A 21376-nucleotide genomic window follows, 5' to 3' on the forward strand; every position below is an offset into this window, starting at 1 on the left:
AATAATTATTTCAAAAGTAAACTTTAAATGTCGAACAAGCCTTTCTTACACTGTTCAAATGTTCCATTTTTCTCTGAAATTGGGACCATAATTTGAACACACAGCTGCTTCTTTATTACTGGTGTAATAAGCGAGCTAAGAAACATCCCTTTCTCTTTCTGTGAAAGTTTTTACTTGTGATTTAAAGGTCAGAACAGGGGCACCTGGGTGGCTCAGTGGGTTAAAGCCTCTGCCTTCAGCTCAGGTCATGGTCCCAGGGTCCTGGGATTGAGCCCCGCATCAGGCTCTCTGTTCAGCAGGAAGCCTGCTTCCTTGCTTCCTCCTCTCTCTCTGCCTACTTGTGATCTCTGTCAAATAAATAAAAATCTTAAAAAAAAAAAAAAAAGGTCAGAACAAGAAAGGAGTTTTCAAACTTTCATTTATAGTCTGCCCTTAAGGTTCAAAATTTAATGTTTAAGTACGTAGTTAAAATAAGATAAGCAATTTTATACTTTAATACATTTGAAGTATCACATAGGATATTACAATGTCTAAAAATTAAATATTGGTTTAAAAAACAATATTCAACTCATTACTAATTTAAGATGCACTATATATCAATCAATCAACAAATATTCATCAGGTACTGGGCAGCTGCAAATGATTATGCCAGTCCTGCTGGAAATATAAAGGAGAGGAATGACTAAAATGTATTTGAAATGACAAGTATTATAATTTAAAGATAATCAGTAACACAGACCAGCACATAATTAATAAAACTGGCAGACATTTAGTGTTTCAGGATCTGAGCTGCATTTAGTTCTTCGTATGAATGATCTCATGTAATGCTGACAACAGTCCTTGAAATAGGTACTACTAACTGTCCCAATTTCACACTGGTACTGAAAGAGGTGAGGTTACCTTGCCCACAGTTACACAGCAAGTGAATGTGGAGCCTAGTTAAGTCTGACTGCAGAATCTTTTCTCTAAATAACTACACATATTCTAACAATTACACGAACAGCTGGCATTGCAATTAAAAAACACACAGCATGTTTTTGGAATTCAGAAGAAGAAAGCACTGTGGCCTAAAGTAGTCCGTCTAGAAGTGCTTAGGTTAGCCTTCAATTAAGTGGAATGGAGGGGAAAGGGTACTTAGGGAAGCAAAGTTTAACAAACAAAGAACAGACTGGGACAAGGATTTGGAGGAGTCGCAAAAAATAGTTGGGGGTTTCTGAATGTCACTGCAAGGACTTCAGAGTTTATCCTAGGGAACCAGGAAACCATTGAAAACTTGTGAATAGGAATATGGCAAGGAAAACAAAATTTTCTATGGAGATGGCTAGTTAGGCTCATTGTTGTGGGAAAGCTGGAAGAAACACCAAATAGGAATTTATTGTAGTGCTTTAGTCAGAAGCTATGAAGGCCTGAATTAAGACAACAACAGTGTGAATAGCAAGAAAGAAGAAAGAGGACAAAAGATGATCCAACAGGACTGACGGATGGGATATAAATTGCTAGTCAAAGGACTGGAATATTCCAAGCCCTACTGTCTGGAAGAATTAAGAGAAATTGGCTAGAAGAGCAAGTTTAGGAGGAAAAACAATGATTACTTAAGCCAAAATGGAGCTCATGGCAAACAGAACGGATCCTTCAATAGCATGGGTTTGAACTGTATAGGTCTACTTACATGCAGATTTTTTTCAATTAATACACTACAGTACTGTGAATACATATTCTCTTCCTTAGGATTTTCTTAACATTTTCTATTCTCTAGCTTACTTTAAGAGTACAGTATACAATAAATACAGTATACAAAATATGTGTTCACTGACTGTTATTAGTAAAACTTCTGGTCAACAGTGGGGTATTAGCAGTTAGGTTTTGGGGAAGTCACAAATTATATGTGGACTTCTGATTGTATGGCAGGGGATATTGGTACCCCTAACCTCTGTGCTGTTCAAGGGCCAAGTGTACACAGCGAAGAGTTACATGAAGACTGGAAGCAGAGAACACAGGGCCACAGAGATTTATGGTTAAATCATATTGAGGTAATGGGAAGAGCGGGTTAAAAAAAAAAGAGGAGTCAATACAGATGCCATGTGATTAGTTCAATCAAGAGGCTGTTGGGTGGAAAGGCACTGTGAGAGATGAGACTAGAGTTGGAAATTAAAGAAGGAATTTTCCTACTCTGACCCTAATAATATTCTGTCCGTATAGCTCTCACTCCCTTTCACCCAAACTCATTTCTCTGACATGTGGCTTTTTACAGTTCTTCCCATTTTCAGTAGCCACCAGCATAACTCCAGGTTTCACTTCTTTTTGTCCTCAACCCTCTTTTCAGGGTTTATGTATCTGACTAAATTACCTCACTCATACTCATGGCTTTCATTATTAGTTAGCTACACATGTATAGAGCACTTTCCTAAGTGGAAGAAAAAATAAGCTAGGGCTAGAAAGTTATCCTAGGTCCACAGAAGGGAGTCTTTGGCATATTTACATAAGAAGAGAAAAAGGAGTGAGTGGAAAAGAACAATAAAAGATGGAAACAGAACAAGGAGTGTGGCTGCAACAGTCATCACGTAGAAAGGCAAGGTCACAGACCAGTTAGCCTGAAGAGAGAGAAAGAGAGAGCACTCTTAAAGTATGCAGTTCCCCATGGCCTACTAACAGCACTTTGGTGAAATAAATACTTGCTGCCAGACTTACCCAACTGATTATAAATATTACTATTAAAAGAACCCATAACAGTCACTTGCTTCTTTAATCCTTATACCTGATTTATTTTTCTCCCTAGCATGATCACCATCTAAAATACTATATAATGGATCTGTCTGCTGTTGTCTTTCCCAACTAGAATGTAAGTTCCATAGAGCAAGAATTACTTCCCCTTTGTTCTCTGCTATATCCCCTATACCTAGTGTAGTACCTGGCAAAAATATAAATATTCACTATTTGTTGAATGAATGCATGACGGTTAGAGCGTATAAAAGTCATTGTTAAGTGTGTGAGAGTAAGAAAAACAAAGAAAAGTTAGACTGACAGTATGAAGATTGTGGAGAAAATCGAGAGCCATCCATGAGAGAGAAACTATGCTCAACAGATAGACAGAAGATCAGTGATATACTTATCACTGGTGCAGACAGAGGAGAAAGAAGAATAACATGTTGATGTTCTGGTTTTCCCTTCACATCTTTATGAAAAATACGACAGTAAAAGCACTTCTTAATTATTTGGTTCAGCCTTATAAAAGGAAACAACAAACCAGTCAATATCATCTAAGACTCAAAACAGCATAACAAACCAACAAGGAATAAGCTTTGGGAACATACTGTTCTCTTGCTTCTGGATCCATCTTTTCATCATTCTTTTTAATCAAGTTCCAGAATTTTCTTAGCTTAGGTGTCTTTTTTAATTCTAATTCCAATCGTGCCTGAAAGAATGATGTGATATTAAATCACCAGTAACCTCAAAGTTTACAAGGATAAAAATTAGATCCACTATTAGCTAATTTTCTAAGATGTGGATACAATGAGATAAAACCTGAAAGCAACTTGATAAAACCTGAAAACTACGAAACTAATAACTCTATTTTAAAAAACCGTTCAATTCTAATACAAAAAAATAATAAAAACTGCCTTTTCCTGTCAAGGTCTTAAGCTCAATAATCAATTAAATTTCTTTCCTATTTCTAAAATTAAGGATTTAAGTTTGAAAAAGTAGAGCATTAACACTTACTAGTATAATCACTGAAATCTGAAAAATGATTCTGAAACACTGAGCATAGAAACAACAGTCACAAGTAAACAAGGAAATGTCCCCACAACTATAATATAATCTTTCTAATGGCACTTATCAGTTTTAACTTAGCATTATTTATATGTCTGTTTTTATCACCATCAACTGGTACCTATGAATAAGCCTGCATATCTGGGTATGGGCAAAAACTCCATATGCAAGAAAGGGAATTTTCAGTAAATTTATTATTTATCCTGAAATTTGATAGTTATAACTTTATTCGCCAAGATCATAATTAATTTGGTTTTGATAGTGACACATATGATCCAATAAGGATTTGAGGAAAGAAAAAAGGAAGTCATTAATATTAAATATGATCAAGACTTTCTCCTATAACTGTGTATACATTCTAATCTAAGGAAATAAAAAATTCAAGTCTGTATTTAGTCTCACCCAAAGACACACATGAAAGAACAACCACATTTTGCTAAATTAACCCTTTCTTTAGGAGCTCAATAGATACTACCTTATTTTACCTCGTAGTAATGACATTAAGTGAAAGATCTAGCTTATACATAAAAAATTTAAAATTTAAAAAATTACATGTATGATAAGTTAATGCATAGTAAATTAAACGTATTTTCTAAGCAGGAAAGGGGATTTTTAGTTACCATTTTATATCCATATTAAAGCTACATTGTCTTAAACTGCATTTTCCACTTATATAATACATATACATGTAACTTTTTGAATGAAATTAGGTACTTACAGGCTGTAAACCCATCCACATTGGGAGGGAGATAAGCTGCTGTACTTGACTCCTTATCAAGTCTACTTCCTGTTTAAGGCACAAATAAAAATTTATAAGCACACCAGTATTTTAATTTAAATCTTTATATAAGGAATAACTAAACCTTTTTTAAGTCCTGGGGTGAAAATATACCGCCAATACTTTCAAATAATGATATTTTAATGTTTCATATTAAGGGCTTAAAGTGCTGGTTAGTGTTCCACAGTTCCAAGAAGGTTGTGATGTATCTTGTGGAGAAAATACCTCTGGTAAATAAGGTTTGTTTAGACTTCAGTTATAGTGCTGTTGGCCATGAGTTCAAGGTTAATATATCAACAACGTGTTATTACACAAGGTGTCTTTAAACAGAAACACATAAAACAAGTTTATGTATTGATCAACTGATGAAAATGCTGTGATCACAGGCTTATAGGGACCTAACCCTGTATTTTCCCTAGGAACAATGGTTCAGTTTCAGCCAATTCAGTGTTTTCAGCTACTTCACAGACCTAACTACCTCAAATAATGAGAACTGATGGCATATTGAAAAAAAGTGAAGTGTTTTGTTTTTTTTTTTAAAGATTTTATTTGACACAGAGAAAGATCACAAGTAAGCAGAGAGGCAGGCAGAGAGAGAGAGGGAAGCAGACTCCCTGCTGAGTGGAGAGACCAATGCGGGGCTCGATCCCAGGACTCTGAGACCATGACCTGAGCCAGGGCAGAGGCTTAACCTACTGAGCCACCCAGGTGCCCCAAAATGAAGTATTTTAATAATAACTAGCTTCTAAGTTAACCAAACCTAGCACCAAGCTACTAATTCTAAATAAAAATATTTTTTAAAAGATTTTTTAAAAATAAAAATCTTTTTTTTATTCAATTTCTGATAAAGTGTCCTGTCTATATTTACATTTGCACTGTGCAGTTCAGTAAATGTTAAGGTGGTAATAGTGGCATCTACTGGGGGCTTCACAAATCTTTTTTTTTTTTTTTTTTTTTTTTTAAGATCATTTTTTGTAAAGGCATTTTTTAAAAATGCCTTTACAAGATTCATGTGAGGTAGTACCTACAACAAATAATAACCATCCATCTATCAACATCCAGTCTTAAGAAAGAACCCCAGCTTTGGGGTCCTGCATGGGTTGAAAGCACAATCAGTTCAGAAGCACATATTTTTAAATAAATAGGTACAGACTTTCACTTAACCACAGTAGAGAAGTGCAAAAGAAATATTAATTACTGTAAATATTTAATTCTTTCGAAGATACTCTTATGAAGGATGAAAATATGTCATACACACCCAAGAGATTTTCAGAGATCATCCACAACTGCCCCTAACTGGTCAACTCAAAACAAAACTCTCCTGCTGACCTGGCAGCTTGTGAATGAAGCATGTCTGAAAAGTAATAAAGCTAGTTTCTGTGTGCAACTGTGGCACAGATCTCATTACTCAAAGTTCATACTGGCTAGCCTCCTTGCTGTTCTGCCTTTGGAGAATGTTAGTTCTAATTACCACTCTTCTTAAGAGTCAAGACAGAAAAAAAGGAGATCCAGTCCAAATCTATTTTTAAAGTGAATGGCTCTTCTAAAATGTTTTTACTGAGAAGTGGCCAAAATGAAGCTTTGGCATTATCCTCTATCCCTGCTACCACGGATGAAAAGTTGGTTATACAAGTAGTTTCATTTATGTTCAACTTAAAAAATAAGAAAATGTGAAAGTTTTCCCAAAAGATAAAGTAAAATTACCAAACTATTGAAGCAATGGTCAAGAAAAAGCAGTAAGACCGTCTGTTCATGGAGTGAAAATTCACCATCAGTTTCAGCTAATGCTGCTTTCAAGATACACTTAAAAAAAAATGGGAAGTGATCTGGCTTCTTCTTAAAAGTCTGAAAAGAGAAAGAATAAAAATTTATTTTGATATGGCTTGCTCTCCACTTTTTCTTCCTTAAACAAACATCAGTAGACTCTTTAGGAGTCTAGTAACAACACCAAATAATTACAAAAAAGATTATTTGCTTAATTATAATTAATGGTAACAAATCAAACATAAGATCATGAAAGAGTTGCAGCAACCTTTACCTAATAATGTTTTATGCGTGTTTTTTTTAAATATATATATAAAATTATATATATATAATAAAATAATATTATATCTTTCTATCTATCGATAGATATAATTTTTTTAAGTAATTCCTATGCCAAACATGGGGTCTTGATCTCATGACCCCAAGATCTAGTTTCATGCTCTACTGACTGAGCCAGGCAGGTGTCCCTAAAATAATGGTTTACTTCCTTTATTTTTTTCTTTTGTGGATTATGCTCACATTTAGCCTAGTGTTTGTTTTCTAAGGATCTTAATAAACATTTTAATTCTTCTAACATAAGCAAAAAAAAAAAAAAATCTTTAGCAAAAATTAGTTTTCCACTAACTAATCTCAAAGATAGCCTCTCCTGCGTTGTATTAGCTCTTTACTCTTAACATGTAAGTAATATACAAAAAGTAGACAATGTAAATATATTCAAGCTTCTCTCTGATCTACCTCCCCATCAAGTTACTTCCACATCTCTTCTTTCAGATAAGTGCTCCAAATGTGTGGTCTACATTAGTTGTTTTCATTTACTTCTCTACAATAGGCTTCCACCTCAAGGATGCCCCTGAGGCTATAGGGCTATCAAGTCCAATGGACTCTTCCAACAGCATACTCCTTTTCAAATGCTGAGGGCTCCTCTTCTTCTGTTGTATACATGTTGATATTTTATGGTTCTAACCTCATTCTTCTTTTCCCCCTCCCTTGACTTCAAAAACATATGCTAATGATTCCAGATATATATCCTCAGTAGATTACTCTCATTAACTCTACATTCCAGGATTCCTCTTTCTACTAGACAATTTCATCTAGATATTCAAAAGGCAATTTAAACTCAGTAAGTTCAAAAATCAATTCAACAGTCTTTGGTACTTCTCAACCCTCTATTATTATTACCTATGGTGGTAAATGGCAGTATCATCTATTACACTCAGTTGCCCAAGCCTGGAAACTTATTGGAAATAAGTTTAATTTGGAAATAATATTAATTATTCCATTCTATTATTAATTATTATAATTAATTATATTATTAATAATTAATTATAATTATAATAATTATTAATTATTCTATTATGAAATCCTGTCAATTCTACTTTAAAAAAAAAAAGATTTTATTTATTTGAGAGACAGAGAGTGAGAGAGAAGATGAGAGGGGGGAAGGTCAGAGGGAGAAGCAGACTCCCCATGGAACTGGGAGCCTGATACGGGACTCCATCTTGGAACTCTGGGATCATGAGCCAAAGGCAGTCACTTAACCAAATGAGCCACCCAGGCACCCTCAATTCTACTTTCTAAATCTTAGTGTATCCTCTTCTCTTCATCTGTATTCCTCTACTTCAAGTCCTAATCACCAACATGCAAACTGATCAGTTCATTCTTTAGCTCAAAAAATCTTGCCTCTCCCTTCCTATAATAGCTTGAACCAACTTCAAGAAATCTGCAGGATCTTTCAATAATACACAAGGCCCATAGTTTATTCTGGGCTCTAATCTCCCCAAAGATGGCTCTTCTTAATGAATATCCAAGAGAAGTACCCATGGTTTTATCTTAAGGAGTTTAATACTTCCTTAATTTAGAGACCATTGCCACAAAAAGATGACAAATACTCATGCCTTTTCTTCATGTAAAAAAGTTGATGACCTGATCATTTTATGGCAGCCAAACAGAACCTAGATTTTGGACCTCTACCGACCAAGCCTCTATTACAGTAGCACAAAGAGAAAATGTCAGTCTATTAGAAATTTCAAAAATGGAAAGCAGATCCTAAATTGGGGATAAAGAGAAAAGTGAAATTATAATATGAACATATGTCTTAACTTTGGAAATGTATAGAAAACAAATATATACTCCCTGTTGTGAAAAAGGACGCTGAAAAATATCTCATTTGAGCATGATTTGTGCTAATTAATATAAACTTCATTTCAATCTAATGAAAAGTCTTTATAATCCATGCCATTCTTCATTTCAAGCCCAAAATAGAAAAATAATTTTACTTTCATAATGTTTTGGTTCATAGTAAATTAGTTTGAACAAAGTATTGAAACCAAAAAAGAATAGTATTCTTCATATATCCACTTTTTTCTCAACACTTAATTTTGGGGCAAAGTTCCATTCTAAAGCATTATTTATTATCAATCAAAAGTTTACTTTTTAATGGCTTAAACACAGTATGAAAGCTCTGAAGTAATTTAAATCTGTTACCTCCCATGCAGGGACATTTTCTCTAAATTTCTCATTCACCATGCAGCAGATTGACATTAAATAGGCCTTGCTGGACACCTCTGGAGAATAATTCATCCAGAGGTAATTTTCAAGATACTGGCTGTGAAGAGTGAAAAAGCACAGAATACTTCATTAGTTACCACCTCTCACCATAATATGTCACTCACCTGGAAAAGCATGATTATCTACAACTTTCTGAAAACTTTTTAAAAATGACATGACTTGGAAATCCTTCACAAACTTACCTGTAATCTAGGTCACTGCTATCTGCTACCAATTTTTAAAATTTATTAAGGAGTATTCTTCACCACAGTCTTAAAATAAGAATTTTGGTATCTTGGAGGGAAAATGCCAGTTACCTTAAAAACTGACTTATGTTGAATACCTAGTAAATCGGGTATTAAAATGCTTCTTTTTATTAAGTCTCTTTCTTAGTTTCTGGAAGTTATTTGGTCCTCATATGAGGCAGTATTGAGGTCTCAGATACATTTATCTGCTGAAATTGCCCATAATATCATTCTGGTTTTTTATTTCATCAAGAGTTTTAGATGAGGAATATCCAGTGTTCTGATGGTAATAATTACACGTTAGTAATCTTTGCTGTCTTCCTGCCTTGAAAGTATAAACTCTTATTCTCCAAAGCTACAATTATTATAAATAAATTTCAGTATTTCTGATTTCTACAAGAGAACTTAGCTACCATTCGGGGTACTTATAAACATCATTTACCACACTGGAGTTAAAATACTCTTGAGCACCAATTTTAAAAAGCAAGGTGTTAATAGAGTATTATGCCTCCATCAGAAAGGATGAATACCCAACTTTTGTAGCAACATGGACGGGACTGGAAGAGATTATGCTGAGCGAAGTAAGTCAAGCAGAGAGAGTCAAGTATCATATGGTCTCACTTATTTGTGGAGCATAACAAAGAACACGGAGGACATGGGGAGATGGAGAGGAGAGGGAGTTGAGGGAAACTGGAAGGGGAGATGAACCATGAGAGACTATGGACTCTGAAAAACAACCAGAGGGTTTTGAAGGGGCGGGGGGGGGGGGGGGGGGGGGGGAGGGGGTGAGGAACCAGGTGATGGGTAATAGGGAGGGCACATACTGCATGGAGCACTGGGTGTGGTGCAAAAACAATGAATACTGTTACGCTGAAAATAAAAAAAAAAATTAAAAAAAAAGCAAGGTGTTTTGTTCCCACTTTTAAATCACTCCACATGCATGTTGCAATCATTCACACACATGTGTGCAGGCCTATGTACAAACCCACATAGTTAAGTGGTTTAGATTCTGCTGTAACACTGTGATTTTTCTACTTCCTCTTATGCTCACATCAGTACTTCCATCTTTAGCAATACTTACTTTATTTATGAGAATCTAAGAAACTGGATAAGTGGAATTACTTAAAATGGTCAAAAGGCTCCAAGTAAAGCACTTGAATGCTCTTTCATAAATAAAATGCACAAAGCTTCTTTCATTCCTTTCTTACAAATTTAAATTCCTTTTTCCCAAATTATATCCTTTAGAACTTCTCTTAGCAAATCTGTTAATATTAATCTGTTTGAAATTTATTTCATGACAGTTTAGCTGGTTATATAATTCTTTCTGGGTTGTAATTTTTTTCTTGTATTGGTCTCATTCTATTACATTCTCTATTACTACAACAGAGAAATCTACAATTAATCTATGCATCCTTGTTTGAGTAATGTCTTTTTTTCCTCTAGCAGATAAGATCTTCATTCTGTCTTTGTCAGTCTTCAGTTGCTCTATTGAGTATTATTTTACTTCCTGAATCTAAAACTCATGCTTCAACTGTAGAAAATTCTTAACCACCATCTCTTCTAAATTGCTACTTCTCCATTCTCCCTAAATCTCTTCTGAAATTCTTATTGGACTTTCGGATTTTCACCTATCTCTGAATTTCCTTTTATATTATTCATCTCTATTTCCTTTGCTATTATTAATTAATTTTCTATTTCCAGTCCACTAATCCCCTCTTTAGCTGTGTCTAATCCACCACAGGCCTATGCTGTTTTATTGTGCTTTGCTTTATTCAGTTTTGCAGACGTTGCATTTTTCACAAATTGAAGGGTTTGTGGCAATGTTGCACTGACCAAGTCTAACAGCACCATTTTTTCCCAACAGTATTTGCTAACTGTGTGTCTGTCACATTTTGGTAATAAGAATTATCAAAGAATTTGGCAATAAGAATATTTTAAACTTTCTGATTATTATATTTGTTATGGTAATCTATGATTTGTGATCACGCTTATTGAAAGCTCAAATGATGGTTAGCACTTTTTATCAAGTAGGTATTTTTAAATTAAGGTATATAGGTTTTTTTTAGACATAATTCTGTTGCACACTTAATAGACTACATTATAGTATAAACATAACTTTTATATGCACTAGGAAACCAGTAAATACATCTGACTTGCTTTATTGCAGTGGTCTCAAACTGAACTTGCAATATCTCCAAAGTGCCTCTAATTTGCCCACTGAGTTTTAAAATTTCAACAATTTTTATTTCTGTTTTCCCCAAATCTATCCATTTTTAGTATCCTGTTCCATGTTTACACAATTTCTTCTTTTATATTCAGTTTTAAACATAATAATTTGACAGTGTATATCAATTATTATCTACGGTCCTGCGTGGGTAGGATGGGGATATAATTCTCCTATTATTTCAACTGACCAGCTTACAGTTGATTATTATCCTAACATGCTTTGTAATTAGGGACTATGAACTCAATTTTACTAGGGTTCTATAGGAATTTTTCTGCAATGCAATTGGGATACATATCCTTCCAGAGTACCCTTACATTTGTTTCTGCTGGATGCCTCAGAGGTATCACTGGCTTGTCAGTTTTTAATACTAATGTTTTATCTTGGGAGTTATCTGACAACACAGTAAACTCCAAATCCACTCTCAACATTTTCAGATAAGGAACTGAGGCTATGAAAGTAGATGATCTGCTTAAGATGATATGGGTAGATGGGTGGGGAGATGGGTGAAATAGGTGATGGTATTTAGAAGTGCCCTTGTCAAGATGAGTACCTACTGATGTATGGAATTGTTAAATCACTATATTGCACCTGAACCTAACATAACACTGTATGTTAACTATACTAGAATTAAAAAAACATGATACAGGTATCCCTATGGTATACAGACAATATAGATCTGACACCATCTTTAACTTCATCAAAGTAAAGTCTTTTAACTCACCTAAATTCCAAAAGCATTATCTTTCTGATAGCAAACCTAAAGTATAAAAATAAATAATAAAAATGTTTAAACAGAAAATATAAATATTTCAGAGTCATTAATACAGATGCATTTTGGAATCGTGTTTTAATATCGACCGATATATCAGAATAATGTTTTAATATGCATTAAAGAAAGTTAATTTTGCTTTTACACTTTTTCTTTGTATTTTGTCAGGGTAGTTTATTTTTTAAATAAAAAAAAACTAAGAAAAGTTACTTAATAGGATAGATGAAACCTTATCCTACCCATATTAACAAACACAATTAGAACCATGACATACTGAGATATAACACATAGGTTAATAAGGCAAATAATTTTAATGAAAACACAAATGTTCGTCACTACCCATATTATTGGATCACAATTGCCAATAGGTAGCCTATATTAATTTCTTAAGCAATGACAAACATCCTTTTATCAATATTCGAGAGGAAACATCCTGAAGTCATGCCCTCCTGAAAGTACATGGGACACATGTATCTCCATCACAAACACAGGAATCAGACTTTTCACAGCTTTCATAAGTCTTGATCTTAAGTCTACAATATGACAAAATTGTGAAAGGAGTATTAGATATCTCTACTTACTAGACTGTCTTTGAAAAATAAAAATACTTGTTTTATAAGAATAAATAATGCTATAGTTACCAGGTATCTCTCCAAAGGCAGGTTCAAATGTCCACTAATTCGGTTTTATCATTTTGCATATTTTGCAATATGCAATACTTTATTTGCAATAAAGTAGTCAGAGCAGAACACTGCCACTAGATAATAGCCTCCAGCTTTGAAAATTAAATGTGTAGGCATTATGAATCTATAATACCCCAAGAGATGATTATCCTGTCAAAATACTACTCTACTGATTTCTGATCTCTTACATAGTTTCACTAAGCAAACAGTGTCACAGAACTTTACTGAGAATAAAATGAAAGTTTTTACTGTGCAAAAGCACAAAAATATAACACTGAGAAAGTACTGGCTTCTACAGCCAGCCAGACCACAGAATGGATATAATATCTTGTGTGTCAGACACTCTAGGTCTCCAGCTGCAGATATGACTGTGAACAGAATTCACTCAGTGTCCACTATGCAGTCAACTGCATACTTAATTTCTTCACAGAAAGGACCTCTTGATGAAAGAAAGAAAAAATACCAGCTCCTAAGACAGAAGACAGTATTCTAAGGGTGCCTGGGTGGCTCAGTCGGTTGAGCCTCTGACTCCTGGTTGTGGCTCAGGTCACGATCTTGGGGTTGTGGGATTGAGCCTCTGTACTATGTGTGGAGCCTGCTTAAGATCTTTCTCCATCTCCCTCTGCCCCACCCCTACCCCCTTGCTTTCTCTCTCCTTAAAAAAAAAAAGTATTATTATTATTATTAATTAATTAATTTTAAAAAAAGAAGAGAAGAAGAAGATCATATTTTGGTCATGACTCAGAACTACCTTCACAATATCTTTTAAACATTCTGGGACCCAGTTTCCTCATATTCAAAAGTGGCAAAGTAGCCAATTTACTTCCAAATGACTGGACAAAAGAAAAATAAGTCATGATAGGTCAAAATAAAGCAAAAACACTCAATTTTACCTCTAGCATTCTTGGTGGTGTTCATTAATTTGGAGTTTTATTCTGCCAATAAGCCTTGCTGCTATAATTGCCACTAATGGTTCTCGTGGGAAATAACTGTGTTTACATGTGAGGTCTGGAGTTGTGGCAGCCCTCTTGCAACCACATAGGGAAAGCACCCCCCCACCAAAATTGTGAAAAGGTTGACAAAGACTCTCACATTAACTTCTGAACTACCCATATCCAGATTTATTGTTAAGTAGATGATTAAAAAAACAAATAATAATAGTGAACAAAAGAAGCCAGACACAAAAGAGTATATCACATGATTCCATTTAAAGTTTAAAAACAAGTAAAACTATAGTGTTCATGTTTCCATACTTACATCTCAAAATTAGTTAAAGGAAAAGGCTATGCAAGGGCTTCTGGGATGCTAACAAATACTGGCTTTTTATTATCTTGGTGGTGGTTACGAATGATAATAATCTAGAAGGCTAAACATTTCTGTTTTATGCCCTTTTCTGTATTATGTTTCATAATGTATTATGTTTCAAAGGGGTTTAAACATTTTTTTTTAAGTTTTTAAAATTTATTTAAGTAACCTCTTAATGCCATGTGGGTCTCAAACTTATGACCATGAGGTCAAGAGTTACATGCTCTTCTGGATAAGCCAGCCAGGCACCCTGGGGTTTAAACATTTTAAAACAAATAAAACAAATATAAACACTTGCAAAAGTAAACTACACTACAACTCACTTTTTTTTTTTCTGCATAAAAACCACTTAGATGGATTCATAACAGAATTAACTGTCATACCAAAGTGTGCTGTTAAGGGAGTTCTAAAAGGCAATGGACGCTGCACTACTTAAGAATGGAGTATTGGATAAGAGTCAAAGAACCAGGATTTAATACCCAGCTCTTCCTCTAACTACTGGGAAACATTTTGAGTTAACTACTTAACCCCTCTGTACTGCAGTTTCCTCATCAATAAAACAAGGATAATTCTGTGACTATCACACATTGTTGTGAGGAAAAATGAGCTACTATACATGCAAGGTGCTTAGAACAGAATCTGGTACACAGTAAGCACTTAACAAATAACAATTATGAATATTTTTAACATATTAAAATTAAACAGATAAAAATATTAAGATATGGTTGCCAAATCTGAAAATGTAAGGATACAAAATATCCTTTTCGTATTTCATATTTCGTATTTTGAAGCAATTGTGTAATAGACCACACATTCATGGGTGACTGAGCGAGATGGTATTTTACCACTTTTGAGATCCTAGAAGTTATTCTTACCATAAGAATATTAAGAACTGATTGATTTCCCAGATTCCTCCTACAGAAATAGGGTTGACATGCAAAAAATGTGTATTATAAGAACATTAATGTATGATATTAAGAGTACCTTATAGCTCTAAAATATTTTGATAGCCTACAAACAAGTTAATAAATCTTATATCATCATTCTCCAATAATGAAGATATTACCAGCACATAAAACAGCTTCCTCAGGCACTAGTCTAAAAAATGGTCATTTAAAAATGTAAATATACATTACTTACCTCAGGGAATGGGAAATCAAGAGTACACTTATGATGAAAACATATATACATATTATAGTTTATGTATTATAGAAGTACACTTAACTTTCTGAACTTTGAGATCTGAGGGCAAAATGTAATCAGTTTACTTTAAGTATTCAAATGTATATAACGTGAGAAAATGACTGATAAGAGGGCCATGATAAATCTTAGTGAGCCTGGCTAACAACAGTTACTTCTTTTAGCAATTAAAAATAATGTAGCCAAGTATATAATTTAAAAACACTGGCAGCTTTTGGTTATTAGTCACATAAAAATTATCTTTAAGGAAGAAGTATTAATCATTAAGGTTTTGAATGAAACAAACAAGCAAACAAAACCAAAAGCAATTACTTTCCACTGGAGCAAAGCCACTCCAAAGAGACGGAAAACTAGTTGAGAAGGTTCAAGATGATTTTCAGATTGGTATTTCCTTAATATGTAAGAAAAAAGAATCCTAGAATTTATCTACCCATTTATCTTAAGTTTTGTTAGGTAATCTCATTCATACCCATTCCCAGACCAAGTCGTAAGTTATATATCTGCTCAAATGTTGTATCTTTAGAGGATTTCCCCGATCATTCAATCTAAAATGGTCCTTGTAACTACCCTAAACACACTTAAATTTATAATACTACCTGAGACATTATATACCTGTATATTTCCTGTCTGTCTGGACTAGAACTAGAACACAAGCTCAGTGACTAGAGACTTTATCTGCCATGTTCACTGTTGTACCTTTAGCACTGACATAGTGGTTGATACAAAGCAGGCTCAACTCTGTCATCTTTTTTGAGCTCTTTTTTTTTTTTTTTTTTTTTTTTAAAGATTTTATTTATTTATTTGACAGAGAGAGAGATCACAAGTAGGCAGAGAGGCAGGCAGAGAGAGAGGAGGAAGCAGGCTCCCTGCAGAGCAGAGAGCCCGATGCGGGGCTCGATCCCAGGACCCTGAGATCATGACCTGAGCCGAAGGCAGCGGCTTAATCCACTGAGCCACCCAGGCGCCCCTTTTTTGAGCTCTTTACTGAGATACTCAACTGTTTATTCTACATCTCCATCTGCATGGCTCTTTACTACTTAGAATTCAACATTTCTAAAAGTGGACTAATGATCTATGTCCAACTCCATCCCTAACAACAACAGGAGAAATCAGTAATGGAATCCACTAATTAACCTAAGTCAAAAACTTAGAGAAGTCACCTTTGATTCTCCCCTTTCCTTCATCCACCACGTCCAACCACCAACCATCTTGTCACTTCTATCTCAGATTGGCACACCTCTTTATCTCAATCTTCCAAGCTAATTCAAGCCATCATTATCTGGAAGGTAATTACTATAATACTCACCTAATTTCTTGCTTCTTATACTCTCCAAATTCTTTTTTTTAAATATCACCATCTTAACCAAGTTAAGCTTACATGCTTAACTTCCCATTATTCTTCAGATAAGAAACAAAATCCTTAACACGACCTTTGGTCCTGCTTCCTTTTATATGCTCACAAATCAATCACTAAGCAAAAACAACTAGCCTCTCATTTTGATGCTACCATGGATTTGCCTTCATAATATTTAGTAAAATTAATCTTCTAGGACTCAAACACATGAAAAATAACAAATCTGAAATTTTGTAAGTTTTTTTAGTCATAACCTAAATGTTTCCATTTTATATGAAAACAGTCAATTATTCTTCTAAAATACTCACTGGGCATGTATGTCTACAGCTGCAGATTCAGAAACATACCCAAAATACATTAAAAAAAAAAAAAAGGATGAGATGGAATGATGTGTACAGTATAAACTTTCTATATTAAAAAAAAATGTAGATAAATAAATCAAGGGTTAAGGGACAGGGAAAGATTTCTCGAAACTTATCCCCTTCTTTTCTATTATTTATTTTTATTATTTTAAATATATTCTATACATTGCAGCAGCTAGATATAAAAGTTTTTTCTGGCCACCATCTCCCCAACGACCAAATCAAAGAGAAAGAAAAAAGTTCCTAGTTATGATCACATTTAGTTTAGAAGTGCAAAAGAGATCCAACTTGGTCCCACCTAACCTCTATGTATGAAAATTAAACTCATTCTTACCTCGATTTGACAATCTCTTTTTCATATATATCTTCAATGACCTGTTATCAAAAATATAAAAATGTTTAATATCTCAAACAGCATTTTTTTAGATGCCAAGTTGATATTTTCCAGTTACTGAGATTATATAAAATAAGCTGGCTTAGGATAGTTATAAAATATTATTGAAATAACTACTTAAGGGGCGCCTGGGTGGCTCAGTGGATTAAGCCGCTGCCTTCGACTCAGGTCATGATCTCAGGGTCCTGGGATCGGGCCCCGCATCGGGCTCTCTGCTCCGCAGGGAGCCTGCTTCCTCCTCTCTCTCTGCCTACTTGTGATCTCTCTCTCTCTGTCAAATAAATAAATAAAATCTTTAAAAAAAAAAAAAAAAAAAAGAAATAACTACTTAAAAGATTTTTTATAATCTCATCATAGTCCTCAAAATGTAAAATAATAGAAAGCAAAGTAGTAGAAGATAAATAATAAAATATCTATACATGAAAAGAGTCCTAGAAACAGGGCGCCTGGGTGGCTCAGTGGGTTAAATAAAGCCTCTGCTTTCAGCTCAGGTCATGATCCCAGGGTCCTGGGATCGAGCCCGGCATCGGGCTCTCTGCTCGGCAGGGAGCCTGCTTCCTCCTCTCTCTCTCTGCCTCTCTGCCTACTTGAGATCTCTGTCTGTCAAATAAATAAATAAAATCTTAAAAAAAAAAAAAAAGAGTCCTAGAAACAATCACTAAGATCATGTATTCAAGGTAGCTCTGTCATGCAGTGGATAGAGCACTGGACTTTTTTTTTTTAAGATTTTATTTGTTTATTTGACAGAGATCACAAGTAGGCAGAGAGGCAGGCAGAGAGAAGGGGAAGCAGGCTCCCCACAGAGCAGAGAGTCTGATTCGGGGCTCGATCCCAGGACCCTGAGATCATGACCTGAGCCGAAGGCAGAGGCCCTAACCCACTGAGTCACCCAGGCACCCCTAGCACTGGACTTCTAAAATGATGTATTTATAATACTTCCAGGAAAAATAAAAACTCACAAATCAGAATATTTTTAAAAACTTAATTTTAAGGTATATGCTATCAGACTCCATCTCAGAATCGTAACAATGTAGCCAGACAGATAGTAAATCAGAAGTATGAGGACATAATAGAAGCAAATTAGATCCTGTGTTTTTTTCCAAACACAGGTGATAAATCCTCAGAATTTCAATTCTTTCGGGTTAGGGAGGCTAACATGGTGTGACACTTCAGAATTCAGCATTGGTGTTAGAAGCCTGTTTCAAACCACTTCACCTGCAGATAGCTAGAACCCTTGCCTAGGACAGCTTATAAGGCTCACCCTCCCAATCCACAAAAAGGATCTACTAATACAAAGTATCCCACCAGTTGCTGTAAATAAGATACAACATGTAGGGTGCCTGGGTGGCTCAGTGGATTAAGCCGCTGCCTTCAGCTCGGGTCATGATCTCAGGGTCCTGGGATCGAGCCCCGCATCAGGTTCTCTGCTCCGCAGCGAGCCTGCTTCCTCCTCTCTCTCTGCCTGCCTCTCTGCCTACTTGTGATCTCTCTCTCTATCAAATAAATAAATAAAATCTTAAAAAAAAAAAAAAAGATACAACATGTAAAGAATTTAGTGCAAATCCTGGGATATCATGAGTCTTTTCTTTTTTACAGATTTCATTTTTAAATAATCTCAAGACCCAAAGTAGGACTCAAACTTACAACCCCAAGATAAAGAGTTGCATGCTTTACCAACTGAGCCAGCCAGGTGCCCCCATGAATCTTTAATAAGAGTTACCAGTAGAAGTCAAAGCACTGCTAGTGGCCTGATAACAGCAGTTTAAAAAAAAATCCTGCTATAAAATTATGAAATACTTTAATATGGTATATATTTTATGTAGCTATAATGTCTTTTAAATGCTCAAAATACATTTGTCAAGTTAATGTGGGTTATATTTTTATATTTAAGGATTTTATGTATTTAAGAGAGAGAGTACAAGCAGGGAGCAAGCAGACTCCCCTCTGAGCAAGCCAAAGGGCTCGATCCCAGGACCTGGAGATCATGACCTGAGCTGAGGTCAGACGCTTAATCAAATGAGCCACCCAGGCACCCCAAGTCTTTTTCAATTTAAACAAAATTTCTGTTTTGCCTTTCTTTTTATAAAAATTCAAATTAAATAATAAAATGAAGGGCATAATCTTCAAACACCAACCTATAATAAAGTTCTTCTAAACAGGCATACATAGCTTCATTCAGAATTACAATGATCTGAAAATAATTTCTGAAAACCTTAATCTAATTAGATTCAACTTGATCTAGTACTGTCATTAAGATATTCCTGTTACTAATGAAAAGTGACCCTAAGAACTCTCAGATCCCACATATACACACATACATATACAAACACATACAAATAGCATATAAGAAGATAAAGCAACTCTACTGGTAATTAGAGTAATTAATGTATGCCATGTTTATGAAAGTCCTCCTGATGAATAAAAGGGATTGCTGGCAAAACAGAAATATATTCATAAATGAAACACTGAAGCTCAAATGATATAAGAAATTTTAGGTTAATTTCAGTTTTTACCAAGTATGCCTAAAACAGTCTGTTACTCCCCCTGCTCATGCATGTAGGTGCGCACGCACTCTCTCTCTCTCAAATAAGTAAAATCTTAAAAATAAAAAAAATTATACATGGGTTTTTGACTGCATTGGGGGATCAGCACCCCATCCCCTGTGTTGTTCAAGGGTCATTTAATGAAGTCACACTTTAACCATAGGGAAGAGAAAATACATTTACAGTAATGTACTGTACTTATACCCCCCTCAAAAAAATCCATGTATAAATGGACCCATGCAGTTCAAACTTGTTCTGTTCAAGGGTCAAATACATTTGTTAAATAGCATGCAACGTATCATCTCTATTTTCTTTAAAAAGATCTCTCTTGAAGAACCTATCTCAATGAGAATTAATCCCACATTTACAAATTTTTGTTTTCATTTATCCTAAATTGCTCCACCTAAACCATAAGTCCATTCCCTAACTGAAATATTACTGGTCTTTGGTCATCTAATCCTCTCCCCTAAACAACTCCCACTTCTCCCACCATTCTTACAAATCTTTATCTCAGTACATCAACCTAAAAATAAAAAACGATAGATTCTACCCTGAAGGAACTGTCAAAAAACTGTACAGAAATTTCTGAATTTCTGTATATTTACAAAAATTTTCATTACATGGTCATTATAATAATAAATTTAAAACAAACCAAGAATCTATAACAGAAAAACAGTTAAGTTATATATATACACTTTTTAAAAAAATTTAACATAACAAAATGATAGCAGAGGTTATCTCTGGGTAGTGATTTTTATTTCTAATGTGTAACTTCTGTTATTTTCCAAATTTTCTAATATGAATGTCAATCTGATAATTAGAAACCTGTAATTTGAAACATAAAAAATCATGGAATGCTTTTGTTGAATTAGTCCTTAAAAATGAGATAAAAAGAACATACCTATACAAAAAGAATGTTGCAACCCCAAAATACTTACCTTTATATCAAAAGGTGATTTTTTCTTGATATGAGGAGCCCAGTATTTACATGCTAACTGCAAAAATAAATAGCATAAATAATAAGTCACAGGTTCATACCATTGTTGACCTAGAAGATTGGGTTCATACAGTAACAAGCTATTTCTTAACAGGACACTAAAGGCATTGGGAGGATAGAGTAATCCCATTTCCTAGGAGGACTATACAGGCATGCAGGCCAGTTAGCATCCTTGGTCCCAATCCACTAAATGCCAGTAATGCCCTGCCCTGCACCCTGCTCTTGTGATTTACAAAAACAAAACAAACTTTTCAAACCACACCAAGAGGAACAGTAGGACCCAGTTAATAACCACAGTCAAACATCTTCAGCATAGAGACAATGAAACCCAGAAACTGCCTAGAAAGAACACCCTAGAACCTAGAGTTAAGTGAGCCCCCCAAGATTACAATTAGTTAAGAGTTGAGCTAGTATTAAAAAACAGATTCAAAATCTTCAGG

General features: G+C 34.7%; 1 protein-coding gene across 1 annotated transcript in view; it reads right to left on the reverse strand.

Annotated features, from left to right (window-relative positions):
* AQR (aquarius intron-binding spliceosomal factor) overlaps positions 1-21376 on the reverse strand; it is a 99134-nt gene that overhangs the window by 72394 nt on the left and 5364 nt on the right. Inside the window, exons 2-8 of the mRNA XM_046009156.1 lie at positions 20878-20934; positions 17337-17377; positions 12051-12086; positions 8795-8915; positions 6251-6391; positions 4487-4555; positions 3312-3412 (exon numbers count right to left, since the gene is read on the reverse strand). Coding sequence (XP_045865112.1) covers positions 3312-3412; positions 4487-4555; positions 6251-6391; positions 8795-8915; positions 12051-12086; positions 17337-17377; positions 20878-20934 — 566 coding nt within the window. The remainder of the gene's footprint in view (positions 1-3311; positions 3413-4486; positions 4556-6250; positions 6392-8794; positions 8916-12050; positions 12087-17336; positions 17378-20877; positions 20935-21376) is intronic.

The sequence above is a fragment of the Meles meles genome, chromosome 6, assembly GCF_922984935.1.
Source record: "Meles meles chromosome 6, mMelMel3.1 paternal haplotype, whole genome shotgun sequence".
In the NCBI taxonomy this organism is placed as follows: domain Eukaryota; kingdom Metazoa; phylum Chordata; class Mammalia; order Carnivora; family Mustelidae; genus Meles; species Meles meles.